Source organism: Panicum virgatum, chromosome 3N (genome assembly GCF_016808335.1).
Source record: "Panicum virgatum strain AP13 chromosome 3N, P.virgatum_v5, whole genome shotgun sequence".
Taxonomy (NCBI): Eukaryota; Viridiplantae; Streptophyta; class Magnoliopsida; order Poales; family Poaceae; genus Panicum; species Panicum virgatum.
This window is the reverse complement of record NC_053147.1, coordinates 19,318,213-19,335,559: the sequence shown is the minus strand read 5'-3', so window position 1 is coordinate 19,335,559 and position 17,347 is coordinate 19,318,213. Positions and strand designations below refer to the sequence as shown.

Genomic DNA, 17,347 nt, shown 5'->3' with positions numbered 1-17,347 from the left:
TGTAAGCTGCCGCTAGGCGTTGTAAACACACACCCGATATAGTGAAGTTCTTATTGGTTGGCGCCTGTGGTTTTTACCCTTCGCATTGGAGGGGTTTTCCATGTTAAATCTCGTGTCTTCCTGCGATTTGATCTTTCTATTCTTCGTCATTTGTTCGCCGTCGCTTCTAACAGTGGCTGGGGACTGGTAAGAACGGCGCCGCCGCGGGGAGGAGGGAGGTGGGGCACGCCATAGGTTTGGGCTTCAATGGATTGGGGCGGCCATTCTGAGAAGGATCGCGACGTTTTATAGGTGACCTGCTCCCTCTTCGAGTTCGGAACGGAGGTCGCCGTCGAGTCGGCGTCGGAGTCGGAAGAGAGGGCCGGCTAGCTGGCGATAGGAATCCGAATCCGACAATACCTCAACAAAGCCGTGTCTTCTGTATGGTAATAAATGAGCCGCGTACTTTTGACGGCGCAATAGAAGCAAAACAGTTAGTTGACTGCGCGTTGACCACGGCGAGTCGAGCTAACGAGAACAAACCGACCGCCACGCCACCTCAGCACTTGGCTCCGATGCTCCCGTGGCGCCGGGCGGCGGCGTGCCTCCTGCTGGTGGCGCTGCTGGTTGGCATCCTCTCGTGCCGCCACGTCGCCAACGCCGCACGCCCCGCGCCGGCGGCCGCCGCGGTGCTGCACCGGCACCCGGGCGGCGCGGCGCCGTTGCGCTCGCTGAAGCACCTGCAGGGTGCGGGGCGGGGCAGCCGCGTCGCGGGCCTCGCCGAGCTGAAAAAGCACCTGGCGTGGTTCGGGTACCTGCGCCCCGGGGCGGAGCACGACGACGCGTTCGACGACCGCATGGAGGCTGCCGTGAAGCGGTACCAGTCCAGGTTCGGCCTGCCGGTCACCGGCCGGCTCGACCCCGCCACGCTCGGCCTGATCACCTCGCCGCGCTGCGGCGTCTCCGACGGCCGCGTGTCCGTGGTCATGTCGGACTCAGCGGCCAGCCGGTTCACGTTCTTGGACGGCGAGCCGCGGTGGGCTGGTTCGGGCCCTCTGGTGCTGACGTACTCCGTCTCGTCGTCGGCAGCCACGGTCGGCTACCTGCCGCCCGAGGCCGTGCGCGCCGCGTTCCGGAGCGCGTTCGCGCGGTGGGCGAAGGTCATCCCCGTGGAGTTCGTCGAGATCGACGAGGACTACTCCTACCACAAGGCCGACATCAGGGTGAGCTTCTACGAGGGCGACCACGGGGACGGGTCGCCGTTCGACGGGGAGGAAGGCGTCGTCGCCCACGCCTACGGCCCGAAGGACGGGCAGGTCCACTTCGATGCGGCGGAGCGTTGGACACTGGACGTGGACAGCGAAACGGAGGCCATAGACCTGGAATCCGTGGCGACACATGAGATCGGGCACACCCTCGGGCTCGGGCACTCGTCGTCGCCGGAGGCGGTCATGTACCCGTACATCAACTTCGGGGAAAGGAAGGTGGAGCTCAGCATAGACGACATCGAGGGCGTTCAGCTGCTGTACGGGTCCAACCCACGGTTCAGGCACGAGCAACAGGACCCCTCTCCCTCCGTGTCACCGGGAAGAAGCAGCTGGCTTGGTTCAATTAGCTTTGTTTGGGTAGTCTTGGTCATGCTAGTGACACATTTGTAAAATAGACATGTTTCAATATCCAAGTGTATAATTAAGGAGCACTTTTTAGGAGGAAGTATGACCATTAACCAAATAAACAATATAGTACATTTTTATTTTCTAAAAGAAGATCCGGACCAAGCCAAAGCAATGGATAGACTATCAAATTAGAAGAAAATAAAAATACATGTACAAGATGTGTTGAGTTTTTTTTTCTTGGTGAGTCTTTAATTAAATTTAGCATAATCAAAGTTTGTAAGGTGCCCGCGGCTCAATATTCAGCACAATGCTTGTACTTCCAGCAAGTATTAGCATTCATAGATGGCTTCTACTTCCAGCCGGTTCACGGATCTTTTAAGATGACAGATTGTTCGTATCTCAAAAAAAAAAACAAAGGTGAGAGCTGGAACGATATAGCTGGATCCACATCAAATTTCAGTTGTATTCTGCGGTGTATAGCTGGATCCACATCAACTGTATACACATCAGCATACAATACAAAAATGGAGTGCATCTTTCGGGAAAAAAATACAAAAATGCTACATCGTGTAATTAACCTATGATCCATTCAGCACAAGAGCAACAGATCGAATAGGCGCATCAAAGAAACACAACTCACCAAACCACTCTACACGCTGTGAGGATGATAGGAGTGATGAAGTAAAGGTGTAAACAAATTCCTAGATGGACACCTAACAGTCCATTTCTGTTCCAAGCATGCTTAGTAACGGATAATATCACTCAAGATGCTAAAGAAATGGTTGATATCTATCTTCTCCTCTCCGGCATAAATTGCTTCTGCGCTTCCCCCTGTTGGCCCCTGTGCAGCCATCTCAACAAGTGTGTACAACTTCTTGATTGGCATCTGTAGCAAGGAAGCATTATCAGTGTTTGATCATTCGGGGTTCTGATTGAACAGCTATTAAGAATTCTAGAAAGAAGGTTACATCATCCAGTGCTTCTGCTGCTGCATCAAGATCTCCTTCATCGAACACATTAAGATGCTGCAGCACCTGCAGAGAACAGAAAATGTTCACCTGACAAATCCTAGGCAAAAATGTTAACTATGCTGGGGCCATCAAATATGCAGAGAACAGCAATAAAGCAGTATATTCTATTCCATAGTGTTGGCTTTCTTGTTGTCCAGTCTTGAACACCGCTGTGCCGGTAGTTCAGACTGCGGGGGGGGAGGGGGGGGTTGGTGTATATGTGAGCCCATGTATAGAGGCCCATCTAGAGGCCCATGTATAGGAACTATATATACCCACCCTTCTAGGGTTTGGAGGAATACAAGCCATTATTTTCTCCTATCCTCTCTCTTTCACATAGTATCGCTGCCACGTGCCCATGTCCATGTTGCCACAATCTTACAAATGCAGTATGTAGCATTCCAACTACTCAAGAGAGAACAAACCCGTTATGGTATTTTTCTTACCTTTTTGGCATCTTCCTTTTTCAGTTTGGGAACATGGTAGGTCACAGAGAACACATCACACATTCCAACAGATTCTAGGAAGCCTACCTCGCTTGTTGTTCCAATAACAAGCAAGTTTTTTCCCTGCAAAATACAAAGAGGTATGCAGGTGAAATAAGATTAGGAAAGGGGGATTTGACCCTATTTTCAGAAAAGGAAAAAGAAGAGCAGGTAGCATCAATTTCCAACATGTTAGCAGCTCTCAAGGATAATACTAAATATGCGAACCTTAGGAGGGACCCTCTTGAGGAGAACCAGAAGAGTTTGTGAGATCAAGTTTGAGAAGCGTGGTCCAATGGCCACATACTCCAGTAACCTACAATATCATATCAGAATATTCATGACACGGTTGAAGCAAAATGGGAAGTACATAGGTTGCATGGCAGTACTCTTTTAGAATCAAGAGCTCAAGTACCTTTCAATATCATCAAGAATTATGATGCTGAATTGAGATTTGTATGCATCCTCAAAAACCTGTATTTACAACAAGATACACAAACTTAATATATTGTGTGAAAGCGCACAAAAAACAAACCAGGCAAGAGAAAATAAACAAGAAAAATAGTGCAAAAGAACACTGGAACAGTAAATGGGATAAAGTTTCAAATAGATTCTTCAATATAGAATATACTTGCATTAACTAACTGGAATAAGCTACCAAATGTGTTATGCAAAATATCACTGACCTTGCAAATCTGTGCACATTTGCTGCTTTCACTGAAACCAATCATTGTTTCTGCTGATATCTATAATGAAAAGCACAATTCAGAAATTTAGTCATATAACTTAATATTGAGTATGTAGGAACACTGGGAAACTTACAATTTTGACATATGCAAAATCACTGTCAATGCCAACACTGGCTGCCATAGCTGATTTACCACTGAAGCAATAAACGTGACATAAGTTTCCACCAAGGTTTTTAAAGACAATAAGGACATGCTTTAACCCTTAAATACTGTACCTTCCAGCAGGACCTTCCAAGAGGCAAGTCACAAGTGGGCTACCTTTGCTTACTTTAACTTGCTCCACAAGAAGCATAGCTCTTTGGTAAATGTGCTTATGTGCCTTGCCACAGTCTACAATACCACGCAATCTGCATATTTTCAAATAAAGATGAAGCCGTTGATAAAACCAAACAATAATTTTGTTCTACTAAACATGGAGGCAAACAGTAGTTATAAATAAGACACATAGGATGACAGGAAACTAAGCAAATAACTCCCATATGCCGAGCTGCTGAAAATGCTACAACATGAAATCAGTTAGTGTCAGATTAAATTGTCCATGACACAACACAAAAAATATTTACCCAAAAAAAAGAGAGAACATCCTACTAAGCTAGTTAAAAGATAGAAAAAAAATCCATAAAGTTTCAGATATTCAACAGAAGTGTGTAGAGCTCTATAGAACATGGACAGAAGGAGACCTAAATCTACACAGAAAAAAAGACCCATGGACTCATTGAAAGGAGATATGTGGTATGCAACGAGAGTGGATCCCAGCATTACCCTTACAAGAAGCCAGTTGTTTTGCATTTGACATATGTACAAATATCATATTGCTAAATGAATTTTCAAAGATATTACAGCACACACCTGCATCTTTCAAGGTCATCAGTAGAAGCACCAAATGCAGGAGTAATTTCATGAAGTGCATTCACAAAATCATCCATAGTGACCTTAATGCTTTCCTCATCCAAAGGTTTTGTGAGATCATCCATGGTTATCTGCCGGTTCAAAGCAAATGAGACAGCACTTTTGACAACACCTTCCAACTCTGCTCCACTGTAGTTCTTTGTCCGTGCAGCTTCATTCAGAAGATCAGGTGTCATTTGGATATAGTTTTAATGGTCATTAATCCATTCAAAAATAAATAATTTGCAATGATAAACTGATTGCTAATGTACCAAAGTAATGTTGCAATACATATTTTGAAAAGAAAATTTCAAATATGACAAGTTCAACAATAGCACTAGCACGATTCAGCCAACTAAGTAGTACATGCTATGGAAAATATTGGAAACCTCTGCTATTGTGAATGCAATGCCTGAAAGTATATTAATTCGCCAAAAAAAGACAGACCTAGCTCATGAAGATTAATATCCGGAGATAGGAAAGAATTCTCTTTCATCTTATTTGTATGAATTTGAAGGATTTGCAAACGACCATTTTCGTCAGGTAAGTTTATCTCGATGTGAACTTCCAATCGTCCAGGTCTGCAACACAGGGCAATGAACTTATGCATATAGAAAAGCAGAAGTAAAGTAACTGTTGTTAAGGTGCAGAATTCATAAAGCAATCAACACCAGAGAAGGAATGAAGGTGCGAAACAAATGACAAACTAGCACTGCATGGATTCAATTCAATGATCTAGTATGTTTTTCAGGATCTAGTTTGAATTCATTGATAGACATCTTTAATATACATATTTGTCTCATCAAGCAACTCCACAGTTTCAGTATGACACATTTGGGGCTACTGGTTTTGGAAAGCTGTATGGTGTTTGAGTGCAACAAATCTTGTAGTTTTAAAAAATCACAGGATTTGCTGAAACTGTATAGTATTATTTGTAGCTTTAGAAACTCCAACCAGGACATCTTTTCTTTCTGAACAGTGGTTGTGCATCCCTCTTGTTTGTAAACTTGCAGTTTCTTCATACCACAGTTTTATAGAACACATCCAAACAGGCCCTAAACTACTAAACTGATGACTTCACGAAATAACTAGAAAAATGAAGCAAACAGAAACATAACTGACCTCAATAAAGCGCACGAAATAACTAGAAAATGAAGTAAACAGAAACAGAGCTTACCTCAATAAAGCTTCATCAAGTAAATCCTTACGATTTGTCATCCCAATAAGCAACACATTATTCAACGCCTCAACACCATCTATCTAAAAGGTACAAATTTTTATTATAACTCAGTACTATATAAATGTATATAGAACATAAAAGAAAAAGAAAAAGAAATGTAAACTACAGATTCTAGAGAGCGCACCTTTGTCAGGAGCTGGTTTACAATGCTATCATGTACACCTGTACCATCACGAGTTGATCCTCTAGACTGCACAATTAGATTTCATTTAGGCAAACTTGGCTATTGTGTTAAATGAAAATGAATGATGCTGTAGTGATCGAATTATGCAGTGCAGTGGTGCCTCCAATAGACAAAAATTGCAAACTACAGAAGATCTATAGAGACGAAAGAGCTCATTGTGGGAGTTAAAGGATAACTCATGTAACAAATTAAACGAATTTGTTTCTCAAACACAAGTACAAGGGAGAAAAGCACTAGTACCCTTGCAGACTCCACTGAGATCTAAACTGATAAGAACACCCTGTGCTTATCTAGTGGGCTAGTGATATGATAGTAGAAATCCAAGTTTTTATCTGGCACCATGTTGTATTTGAGAAATATGGAATTACGTGGAAGCTGCAGGCAAATGAAAATAGTAGAATACAGATGGTGACGTAAGTAAAGGTAACAGAACTTCACCTTGCAGATGGCATCAATTTCATCAAATATGATAACATGGAGGTCACTCTGATCACCTGTGTCAAAAGAATGATGTTTTGAAAATGGTCCATTACACAAATAAATATGGGAAGGATTTTCCTAACGAGGTAACATACCTCGTGTCTTCTGCTCATTTTCAGCATCAGCAAACAAATCTCTCACGTTCTTCTCTGTTTCTCCAACGAACTTGCTCAGAACTTCAGGTCCATTCACAATCTGAGCTTGGAAAAAAAAGATATTAGATATGTAAGAGACTTAATGGACAGACATCTAGCATTATGCAGTAGAGAAGAAAGGTAAAATCTGTGTAGTCAAATGACTGCATAGTTTTTTTTTTTTTTGAAAGTCCACAGGTTTTTACAAACCCTCTTACATATGGACAATATGACTAACATATACTTGAGCCTGCAGGCTAAATTTACTAGCTTTGCCTCTGGGATTATGGTGTTAGTTTTGACAAATCAAACAAGTAAAGACCCACTGGCCACTGGCTACCTGACCTGCATTGAAGTATACTATTAATAGTACAAGGCAATTTATGGACACAACATGGACTAGGATTATAGCTTTTTCGTTGAATTGGTATTTACAATTACAAAAATGAGAGCACCTGAAAAGTTATTTTCAGTTCTGATCCATTAAAAATTGTGGATAACAAACTTCCTCAATCCAAGTTTTGAATCTAAGGTTCAGATATAGTAAAAATGTCCTTCAAATACCTATAGAAAGTGGATGGTACATCGCACAAATAGTTAGGTAAATGGCAGACTTGTAATCCATACCTTGGGGTCTTTTCCATTCAACAACTTTCCAATTTGCCGGGCCATAAGAGTCTTGCCAGTACCAGGAGGTCCATATAGTAATATACCCTTTACATGTTTGATGCCCAATCTACAGAATTTGATAGTTAGCAAAAGGACATCCAGTTACAAAAAATAGCAAAAGTAGTGAAGTATATACCATACTTACTTACTAACAACGTGAGGAGGAAATACTCTTGAAGCAAATGCCCTACGAAATATGTCAGTGAATTCAGCGCTTAGCCCACCTATCCCCAATTTTTCTAGGTTAAACTCTTTATGCTTGAAAAGCTTGCTGCTAGCAGCTTCCTTTTGGTTGATCACCTATAATATAATAAATCAGGGCATGGATCATGCTTGTGCCACATCCGCCACTAAAATGAATACTAACAATCATAGCGGATGTTTGGGATAACCTTAATTCCTGAATTAGGAGCAGCCTCAAATATGATGTATGTATCACTTGATAGGAATCCTCTGTCCAACGGTATGGAACTCTCTTGACCCTCTAGCAAAGCTTGATTGACAGTGAATACATAGTTTGTTCCATAAAATTCAAATGGCACCCTTTGCCCTGAGGTCATGACCTGTAAACAAAACCAGCAGATCAACATTTAGGGCATATAATAAGTAGACAGTAATAAACTACAGCAATCCATAATCCAATAACACACAAATGACATATCATGAATAGCATTCACATTAAAGTTAACCCAATGAAAATGAACAATGCTTGAAGAAATTATGGTAACTGATTGTGCCATACCTGATCCAGAAACCTCTTCCGAAGTTGTTGGGCAAGCACAACAGCATCCAGCTGAGAATCCAAGATAATGCATGAGACCACATTGATCAAGCACAAGTAAGATCTGCATCATGAACAGTTATAGCTTACCTCGTCATTTCGGTTGGCTCTTGCCTTGGCATACTCTAGTTCTAAAGTGAGCAATGCCAACTTGAAATCATCAGGAGGGGCAAAACTGGACAAAACATTATCAAGTTAAACAGTAAAGCAACACAGCACCATAAAGATATTTGTTTTAGTGGACAGTCAAAATGTCCTACCTGCTAACGGTAACAGAATCCCCAGTTGAAACCTTCGCCTGCCGACGCTGAATAGCATTCAAAGCAATGCGTCCACTTGTGACAGCATCATGGGCCGTGGACATTTGTTAAGAATCAAACATGAGAAGCAAAAGGTAAAAATCCTTAGGAAGGACAAGACACAATATTATCAAATTCACACAGGATTCTGCTAAATCTTCTTAAAATTGAAGCAAGGTTATGTTATTTTTGAAATAACTAGATTTTGGGGCCACAACACCAAAGTCACATTGGTGAACCGACTACAAAACTTGAGCACAACATTAGAATGATAAATAACAGTACAACACTAACATGCTAATATGCTAAGAAAACAGATCAATAGTCAACCACACACTTACAAATGATAGTATATTCCGAACTTGGTTCACATTCAAGGCTTCTCCAGTGCAAACAAATGGCATGGACCGGATCAAAAGTTTTAGTAACAGTTACCAATTCCCTTATCTAAAGGGCCATAGTTAGAATAGTGGAGTCCACTACAAGTCTAGACTTAAGCCAAACGGGGCATCGATATTCGATGCTGAGATAAATTTGAATGCAATCGAATTGCCGACTCATCACCACGAGATGGCCAGAAGTTTAAATGTGCAACCGAAATCAAAACATCAACGCGGAATTCTCTACGCCCGGGATTCGAACTGAAGTTACCAGACCAGATCAAGGCGCCAGGCAGGCTCATGCGAGAGAGATCTCAGAATAGCATGGATCGATTACGAGACTCATCTAGAAAAGGATATCTTAGGGTGAAGACCCAGACGTCGGCGACGAGGGCGAGCGCGTTGGGGAAGCGGCGGAGGTCGCCTGGGGAGACGTAGGCGCAGTTGGTGAGGGCGAGCTCCTGGTTCGGCGTGCTGACCACCTCCATGGACGCGCCGCCGCCGCCGCCGTAGCCCTGGTTGTACCTCCCCGCCATGGCTGCGGTGGTGAGATCTCGCTCACGGGAGGAGATCGTGCAGGCGCGTGATGTCGCGCTGCTCGCGAAGAGGAAGGTACTCCGGTTGTCTTCTGAGCCCGCTGGCGTGTGTGCTCTCGCTTCGGTCCGAAGGAAGGGCCTTTGGGCCTCATTAGATATATTCCATTGGGCTCATGGGCCAAATGGGCTCTTTACATTTTACATGCCTTCTTTGCCCGGAAATCCTATATATTTTTCGAAAGATTTTTTCTTCCCCTTGTTTGAGATTAGTACAAATTATCTCATCCGTTGAATCTTCTCAACCCTATCTTCTTCCTCCTCATGCCCCTTTCTCACCATGTGCCGCCGCTCCGTCGTAGCAGCGCTGCGCGCCTGCACGGTGCGCAGCTGCGCGCTGCAGCTGCGGCTGCTCTGCCATGCTACTGCTTCGCTGCGGCTGCTGCGCCGCTGCTCCCGCTCCCCACCGGCCGGAGAAGATGGATTGAAAAAAATATTGATCTAGATTTTAATTTGTTGAATTTATTTTTTTGAGATGTTGAAATAGTCTGTAAAAAATGTTGAATATACTATTCTCAAATGTTGAACTATTTTTTCAAAATGTTGAAGCTAATTTGGACCTAATGGAGATAGATAGCTTATATATCTTCCAAAAATTATATAGGAGCCCCCTTCTTTGCCAGGCTCTGTAAAATCCACGTTGCACACAAACCATGCCAACGCATAACATTTCAGATGTCCATCACAGGCACAGCAGAAACGATAACAGCAGTGAATATAACATATAGTCAAGTCCACTTTGGCCCCTGAACATAATAAATTATCAAATTCCATTGTTAAGACTCCGGCAACTGGTAATTGAGATCACATAATTTATCATTTTGCATGCTTTTAGCAATTTGTATATCGTTTTGTAAAAATTGGGCAAGATTCTTTTTCAATTGTGGATGCAAATGCCATCCTGATACAACGATGGAAAATACATAATAAAAAGACACCTATCCACGGTCCACAACCACTATGACAAAATCACCCAAATTCCTGCCGGACTTGGCACAAATTCATCCTGAGGATCAATCGTGTTGCTTCACTATGTTGAGCATAACTGCAGAACAGACCCACCCAAGTCATTAAGCAAGAATGCCCATCCAACACAGACAGCAGGATTCACAGATGATGCAGAAGTTCACAGCGTTCACATCCTTCTCTGGGATTGCAAACACATCAGCCTTCTGTGGAAATTGCAGCCATGACGATAGGCAAAAATGTACTCACTGGACTCAGTATTTCTCAACACACCCTAATTCTTTGTACCAGCCGAGCACAGATACTTCAACAAGTACTCGTTAGACGAGCAGGTGTCTGCCAAATCCTGATGCAGCCTTGTTATAGACCTCTGCAACGATTTCAGAGCAGGAAGCAAGGTTCTGGAGTTCTGTTGAATATAGTGACCATGAACCTTACATAGCTCCTGTGATTAAACAAGGGGGGAATAATTAGATAAAAAATGGTATGCTAAACTAAATCTACAGCTTCAGTAGAGGGGACAGGGGAGAGAAGAAAATGAGGATGGTACCTGAGACCAGAGGAGGACAAATTCCAGATGGGGACAACTTTCCAAAAGGTCAGCAAATGCATCGATCAATCTTTGGATGTACTTGTAAGGAATTGCAGAACAAATTGCTCTTACATTGGATGGGTCCACAGCAAATATGCACTTCTTAATTAAGGAGTCCTCGTTTAACCGAAGGCTAAGTATAAGGGCTCTCTGGTGTTGGTTTTCTGCAAGCGCTTCCTCAACTTTCTACAGAAACGTCAATTACAGAAATTTGCAAATTGATCAGTATAACGTTATGAGGCAACACACCGCAAGGAAGGGCACAAAGAAGTAAATACCTCAGGTGTAACATCAATGTCAAGGTCTGTTGGATCAAAAATAAAGGATTCATCAACTGAGTACAACAAAACACCATCAGTGGTAGCTGCAGCAAAAGATCTTCCAGTTGGAGCGAACTTGACACATTTTGTCCGAGCTACGGGTCTTCCACGATTTGCCATTGATCCAGGTAAGCCAAGCCCTAAATTTCCTCTTGTATGTTGATCAATTCCTTCTTCAACATCACTGTCTTCATCATCAATGAGATCTAATGCACCAGCATCTGTCATCTTCTTTGAGTTCAGAAAATCAAGAACTCCATCCAATGAGAGATTGCGAGTAATCTGGAATCTGCGCAACAGCACCTGCTCAAAGAAAAACATAAAAACCAGGGTGATTCCCTATCTAACTTCCCAAAATATAAGGCGCGCACAATTCGAAATTCAAACCTTGTAATGTGTGACAAACAATTAGACTCGCACAACAAAAAAATAATTTATAAGGAGAAAATTCAGAAAATGGCTTAAGATTTGGGTTGCTAACTAAATGTCAATGCCTTACAATTCATGACACCAATATTTCTGATACTAAGTTGCACGACAGAACATTGGATAGAAAATAGTAATAGATGATGTCCAGCAAGTTTGTAAAGAATATACAAAATGCATAATCACAATGCTTCAAAGTAAAGAATTGGGACAGTTTTAAATAAATTATGCCTCAAAGTTACAATTATCACAAGAAAGATTTGCTGACCTGTTCTCCAATATCATACATGCAAATATATTTGGTGTTTCCTCCAGCTAAAATACAACTTCCATCAGCAGAATAGCACAATGTAGTGAAGTACTTCCCTATGCTTGTATTAGCTGCAGACCTCCTGTCAGTCATGAGGCGACCCCCAGAGATATCCCTGCGACCCTCAATTGTATACATCAACAAACCATCAGATGGGTCCCAGAAATTGATTAGGCCATCTAAAGTACTGCATGCTATCTGCCTTCCATCGGGTCGATAAGCAAGAGTAAGAACATCATGTGAGTGCTGAAAAGTTTCCACGGCACCCTTGCTCTCAAATACATCCCAAAGGCGAACAGTTTTATCCCATGATGATGAAGCTAGAATAGCCTACCAAACAAAGCCATGTTATGTTTCAATGAAGTTACAGAGCATAGAGAACAGAAATGACGCAATGCAACAAAATGGGAGTAAAAAAGTATTGCCTGTTTTCTAACTAATTGTAGTTCTGAAAACCAGAAAATTTAACAAAATACAGCAAAGCATTATCTCTTACATTGATTGGTGAAAACATTAGACCATGCACTGGTCCTTCATGGCCACTGAGTACATCCAACAATCGACCAGTTTTCATTGACCAAACAAATATCTGCATGAAGATGTTTTGGTTGTCAAGGAAACAGGAAACTTGAACTGAAATCGTGGAGGGGAAAGCGTTGCGGCTTACACACCTCAAATGAATCAAGTGTTCCAGCACATATTACTTCGCCACTCTGGTCTGCAGTTAAAGAAACAAACTGCCTAGGCGAAGGGGTGGTAAATGTCCTGAAATTGCGATAGCGAAACAAATCCCACGCTCGGATTGTCCCATCAAGGGAGGCACTTAGAAGAGAATGGTTATTGGCCATAAAATGAACTGCAGTAACAGCATTTGTATGCTCTGAAAATGTTATGAAACAGAACCCGGAAGAAACTGTCCAGACCTGCAATACATTGAATAAGCTTGGTGTGAGTAGCAGCTCAATGAGGCAAGCACAGGATTCCGTCCTAATCATATGAAGTTGAAGAATCAGATTCATAGTTTGGGCTAAAATATGGACCAAGGTTTCTCTGGCCATATTATACAACACTTGCTTGAGTAGTTGGGTGTCAGGCAAAAGGTTATCATAATCATAAGAAACATTTAAGTTTCAACGACTCAGCAAAAAAAGAGTGCACAAAAAATAACAAAAAAATCATGTGCAATGAGATTCCACACTCATTTCTAACATACATTGAGATCACGCAAAGCAAAAATGAAGTGCAGGGCATAATAGAGATTGCAAATGCTTAGGCTTAGCACAAACCTTGACTTTGTTATCATCAGCTCCAGTGGCCAATAACTGAGAATCTGGCGAGTATGCGATGCAGTTCACATCAAAGTAGTGCCCCTGCTGCTTCAAAATGTAGCTCTCCGATCGCCACTCCCATACCAGCAGCTGCCCAAGTTTGGCACATCCAAAAACAAGCCAATTCCCCAAACTATTGAAGATAGCAGTGGTGATCTTTTCCCTTGATATTGACAGCAAGTGGAGGCACACGAAGTCTGGCATCTGGTACAGGCCAAATACTCCATTAGAGAATCCTACAACCACCATGTCAAGCTCCCGGTGGTAATCGCATGCTGTTAACTTGGCCGGTGACTGCATAAAGAAGTGCTTTTCCTGCAGCTCCCATTTTGCCAAATGCAGTGGAGCAGTGTCCGATTTTCCCGATTCTCCCAAACTCTTCCTTTTCCTGCTCCCACCATCCAGTTCCATGGCATCATTCTGTTCCGACCCCTGCTCCGGCGTCCCTGGTGATGGTGGAGGTGAAGTATCATTGTCTTCATTTCCTTCCACTAAATTCCATGTGAAGATAGCTCCATCCTTGGAGACTGTATAAACCCCCTTGACTCTCCCTGTCTTCTTATCCGTGGCAAAGAAGACCCCCACGACAGCCGCGCGGTGGCCAAGGAAGAGGAAGGGCTTGCCTCTTAGTCCATTCTTGACGGGCAAGAGCCGAGCTGTGAGGTCTTTGCAGGACGCGAGGAGGAAAGCGGAGTCCGGGGACCAGTCGAATGCTGTCACGCCGGCCGCGAAGCCTGGGAAGGTGCGCAGAAGGTGGAAGGGGAAGAACTCCTTGCGGAACCCCGGCGACCGCCAGATCTGCACGACCTTCCTGACAGCCACTGCAATGAGCTGTCCGTCGGGGCTGAAGCGGACGGCCGACGGCGCACCCTTGAAGGAGACGCGGTGAAGGACAGCGCGGCGGCGGAGGTTGGCGTAGAGCGCGCGGCCGTTGTCATCGGCCGCGAGGAGGAAGTCGCCCGAGGGAGAGACGGCGAGACGGGTGACGTTGGAGGAGGACTCGAAGGGCAGGGTGAGGGAGGAGGAGGCGCCGAGGTCGGTGGAGGCGACGCGGTTGCCGACCGCGGAGAGGAGGACGGGGGAATCGCCGGCAAATACGGCGTCGCCGCCGCGGTACGGCGCGCCGAGGAGGTTCTGGAAGCGATAGTTCATGGCGGGAGAAGAGCAGAGGAGGGGGAGGCGGGACGGTGGGCGGCCGGCTAGGGTTTTGGGGGAGGAGGGGAACCGGCTCCACGACGACGAGAGGGGTTTTAGTGGATTTTGAGTTTTGATTGACTTGGGTTTCTGGCTTATGGTGGGCCTTATTGTTTGGTTGGACCGAATCAATTTGGCCCAAGTTAGCAGCCGTTTCACAAATTGTACATTTCTTTTCATGCTGAACTTTTGTTGGATTTTTACCCAAAAAAAACGACTCAGTGGCATGAATTGAAATCATTTTAAGATCTCTCTCTCTCTCTCTCTCTCTCTCTCTCTCTCTCTCTCTCTCTATATATATATATATATATAGGGAGAAGTTGGCTTCAGCTCTACCTTTCCGTAATCATGGCAGGTAAAAAAAAGAGGAGAAATGTCACAACTGCAAATAAAAGGCAGCTGGCAGCTGCAAGCCTGCAATTCTAAGACAAGAAGCGGTAGAACTAATTTTACTGAATTGCTCGTACGTGCAATCCACAATCGCATCATTTAGTTACTGCCATGAATTTGTTTATATTGACGTCGCATAGAAGCACAGACATAGTGCGTACAGTGATAATTAACCCATGCTAATTGAATTGGGGAAGATAATCGGATAGACAGGCTGCTTGTTTGTGTAGAAGAGCACAAAGTTCGAGTCGTGCATGGTAACGCCCAGCGAGGCGACGCCCAAGCATGTCCTGTGGCTCTCCAACCTGCATCGTGTTTGGATGGGGCCATAAAGTTTTCGCTAATTTTTTTTGCAACTTTGACCATTAATTAGAGATACTAAATGAAGTCTAATTACAAAACCACCTCCGCAATCATAGTTACTGTAGCAGTATTGTAGCTAATGAGTCATTTAGCCGCATGATTAGAGTATAATTAATGTAACATTATTGTATCTAATCATGAATAATTAGGCTTATTAGATTCGGCGCGCAAAGTTGTAGTTATCTGTGGAAATATTTTACAAATAGACTTCATTTCATACTCCATGCATACAAAATTCCCTCTCCGAGAGATTTGTTTCACCCTAACCAAACATGACCCTGGACCACCAGGTTCACCGGACATACACACGCCCTTGGTTTTTCATCTACCAACCTCGCCGTGAACAAGGCTGCCTTCTTCTCGCTTGACATCCTCAAGGCCGCCCTGTCCAGGGCTCTAGTCCCCTTCTACCCCCTCGCTGGCCGGCTCGTGCCGGACGGCACTGCGCGCATGGACATCAACTGCACCGGCGGCGGGGTGCTCTTCGTCGCGGCCCGCGCGGCCGGCACCCTCAGCGACGTGGGCGACCTCGCGCTCGTCGGATGAGCTGAGGCGGCTGCTCGTCCCCTCGGCGGGCGGACACGCCGGCGCCCTGGTCGTTTTACAGGTGATGTTCTTCCGGTGCGGCGCGGTGTGCCTCGGCACGGCCACGCACCACATGGCCCAACACCTGGGCCGCCTTCGCGAGGGGAGCCGGCAAGGCCGCCATGCCGCCGCGCCCGTTCCTCGAGACCTCGACCGCACGCCGCTCCGCGCGCGCTCTCCTCCCGCCGTGCGCTTCGAGCACACCGAGTACTCCGTGGCCCGCCGCGGTGCCGGTGCGTCGTCACAGCTGAAGCTCAAGGCCCCGTTCACCACCGCCATCCTTGGCGTGTCCAGAAGCCATGTCGAGATGCTCAGGGGCAGCACGAGTGCCGGTGCCCAGGGCAAGAGGGCGTCCACGTTCGCCGCCGTGGCGGCCCACGTGTGGCAGTGCGCGTGCACGGCGCGCGGCCTCGCGGGGACGGAGGACACCCGGCTGTTCACCACCGTCGACATCCGCTCCCGCATCCGGCCACCGCTCCCAGAAGTCTACCTCGGCAACGGCCTCGCCCGCACGGCCGCGGTGGTCAAGGTGGCCGACGTCGTGTCCGGCTCGCTGGGCGCCGCCGCGGCCAGGGTCGCGGAGGCCACTGCTCGGTTGACCGACGAGTACATACGGTCACAGGTGGACTACATGGAGCAGACGAAGGGCGAGCAGGCGACGGCGGGGCTTGGGCAGTGGCGACACCGACGTGTACGTCGTCAGCTGGCTCAGGCTGGATGGGCTTCTCCGACGTGGACTTCGGCTGGGGCCGGCCGGCCTTCGTCGGCCGGGCGACCATCATGCTCGGCGGCGTCGTGTACCTTATTCCGTGCCCAGACAGCGATGGCGGTATTCACGTCGTGGTGGCTATGGAGCCAGAGAAACTGGTTAGGTTCAAGGAGATCTTCTATGAGGACCTCAAGGGTTACTGCGCTGTGCACGCGATCAAACATGCCAAACTTTAGAATGCAAAAGCATGCCTGCGGTAGTACGCTCACTTCCAGATGGTACACTTTTCCTAATAAAACTTCCAAGAACATAAAAAAGGACATTTCTAATGACCAAATAAATGTTGAAAAAGATTCACTGCATTCGGCAGATTGGAGCTGGAGGCTGAAGCTGGAATAGTGTGAGAGAAAAATATTGTTGGGCTGGTTGGAGCTGGAGCTGGTGGCTGGAGTGGTGTGAGAGGAAAATACTGTTGGGCTGGAGCTGGAGCTGGCTGCCGAACGGAGTGATTGACGGTGTGTCCAAATAAAAATGATGATGATGCCAAAAATTGAAATTGAAGTCGAGACCCATCTTTTCGTTGCTAACGGTCAACAAAGGGCAGGGGGTATAATAATAAATACTACCTCTGTCCCAAAATATAAGCATTTTTAGATTTGGTCAAAGTCAAATTTGTT

At 45.3% G+C, this 17,347-nt stretch overlaps 3 protein-coding genes and 1 pseudogene across 3 annotated transcripts; 2 read left to right on the top strand and 2 right to left on the bottom strand.

Moving 5' to 3' along the window:
- Positions 1-554: 554 nt before the first annotated feature.
- On the top strand, positions 555-1,637 carry LOC120667637 (metalloendoproteinase 1-MMP-like). The gene has a single exon (XM_039947674.1). The coding sequence runs from the start codon at positions 555-557 to the stop codon at positions 1,635-1,637; it is 1,083 nt and encodes a 360-aa protein (XP_039803608.1).
- A 393-nt stretch (positions 1,638-2,030) lies between these two features.
- LOC120664896 (vesicle-fusing ATPase) lies at positions 2,031-9,529 on the bottom strand. Its single transcript, XM_039944280.1, has 21 exons — positions 9,255-9,529; positions 8,476-8,571; positions 8,306-8,390; positions 8,177-8,227; positions 7,827-7,997; positions 7,580-7,734; positions 7,393-7,501; positions 6,727-6,826; positions 6,590-6,645; positions 6,092-6,157; positions 5,905-5,987; positions 5,175-5,308; positions 4,689-4,899; positions 4,055-4,186; positions 3,913-3,973; positions 3,777-3,836; positions 3,506-3,564; positions 3,319-3,406; positions 3,052-3,174; positions 2,564-2,629; positions 2,031-2,481 (listed from the first exon to the last, which is right to left on the bottom strand). The coding sequence occupies exons 1-21, from the start codon at positions 9,428-9,430 to the stop codon at positions 2,338-2,340; spliced, it is 2,226 nt and encodes a 741-aa protein (XP_039800214.1). The 5' UTR covers positions 9,431-9,529; the 3' UTR covers positions 2,031-2,337.
- Positions 9,530-10,263: 734 nt separating this feature from the next.
- On the bottom strand, positions 10,264-14,664 carry LOC120664895 (periodic tryptophan protein 2-like). The gene is made up of 7 exons (XM_039944279.1): positions 13,388-14,664; positions 12,773-13,024; positions 12,598-12,690; positions 12,060-12,431; positions 11,324-11,668; positions 11,004-11,231; positions 10,264-10,898 (listed from the first exon to the last, which is right to left on the bottom strand). Exons 1-7 carry the CDS (start codon positions 14,579-14,581, stop codon positions 10,728-10,730), a joined length of 2,655 nt encoding a protein of 884 aa, XP_039800213.1. The 5' UTR covers positions 14,582-14,664; the 3' UTR covers positions 10,264-10,727.
- A 460-nt stretch (positions 14,665-15,124) lies between these two features.
- LOC120667636 lies at positions 15,125-16,910 on the top strand (annotated as a pseudogene).
- Positions 16,911-17,347: the final 437 nt, after the last annotated feature.

Excerpts from the sequence above, each read along its gene's own strand:
- LOC120667637 (XM_039947674.1), top strand. The coding sequence starts at position 555 with ATGCTCCCGTGGCGCCGGGCGGCGGCGTGCCTCCTGCTGGTGGCGCTG.
- LOC120664896 (XM_039944280.1), bottom strand. The coding sequence starts at position 9,430 with ATGGCGGGGAGGTACAACCAGGGCTACGGCGGCGGCGGCGGCGCGTCC. Across the intron at positions 7,735-7,826 it reads CTCCTAATTCAGGAATTAAG|GTGATCAACCAAAAGGAAGC; the intron begins GTTATCCCAAAC and ends ATTATATTATAG. Across the intron at positions 3,974-4,054 it reads TTGGAAGGTCCTGCTGGAAG|TGGTAAATCAGCTATGGCAG; the intron begins GTACAGTATTTA and ends TTATTGCTTCAG.
- LOC120664895 (XM_039944279.1), bottom strand. The coding sequence starts at position 14,581 with ATGAACTATCGCTTCCAGAACCTCCTCGGCGCGCCGTACCGCGGCGGC. Across the intron at positions 13,025-13,387 it reads CTGATGATAACAAAGTCAAG|GTCTGGACAGTTTCTTCCGG; the intron begins GTTTGTGCTAAG and ends AATGTATTGCAG. Across the intron at positions 10,899-11,003 it reads TTGTCCTCCTCTGGTCTCAG|GAGCTATGTAAGGTTCATGG; the intron begins GTACCATCCTCA and ends GTTTAATCACAG.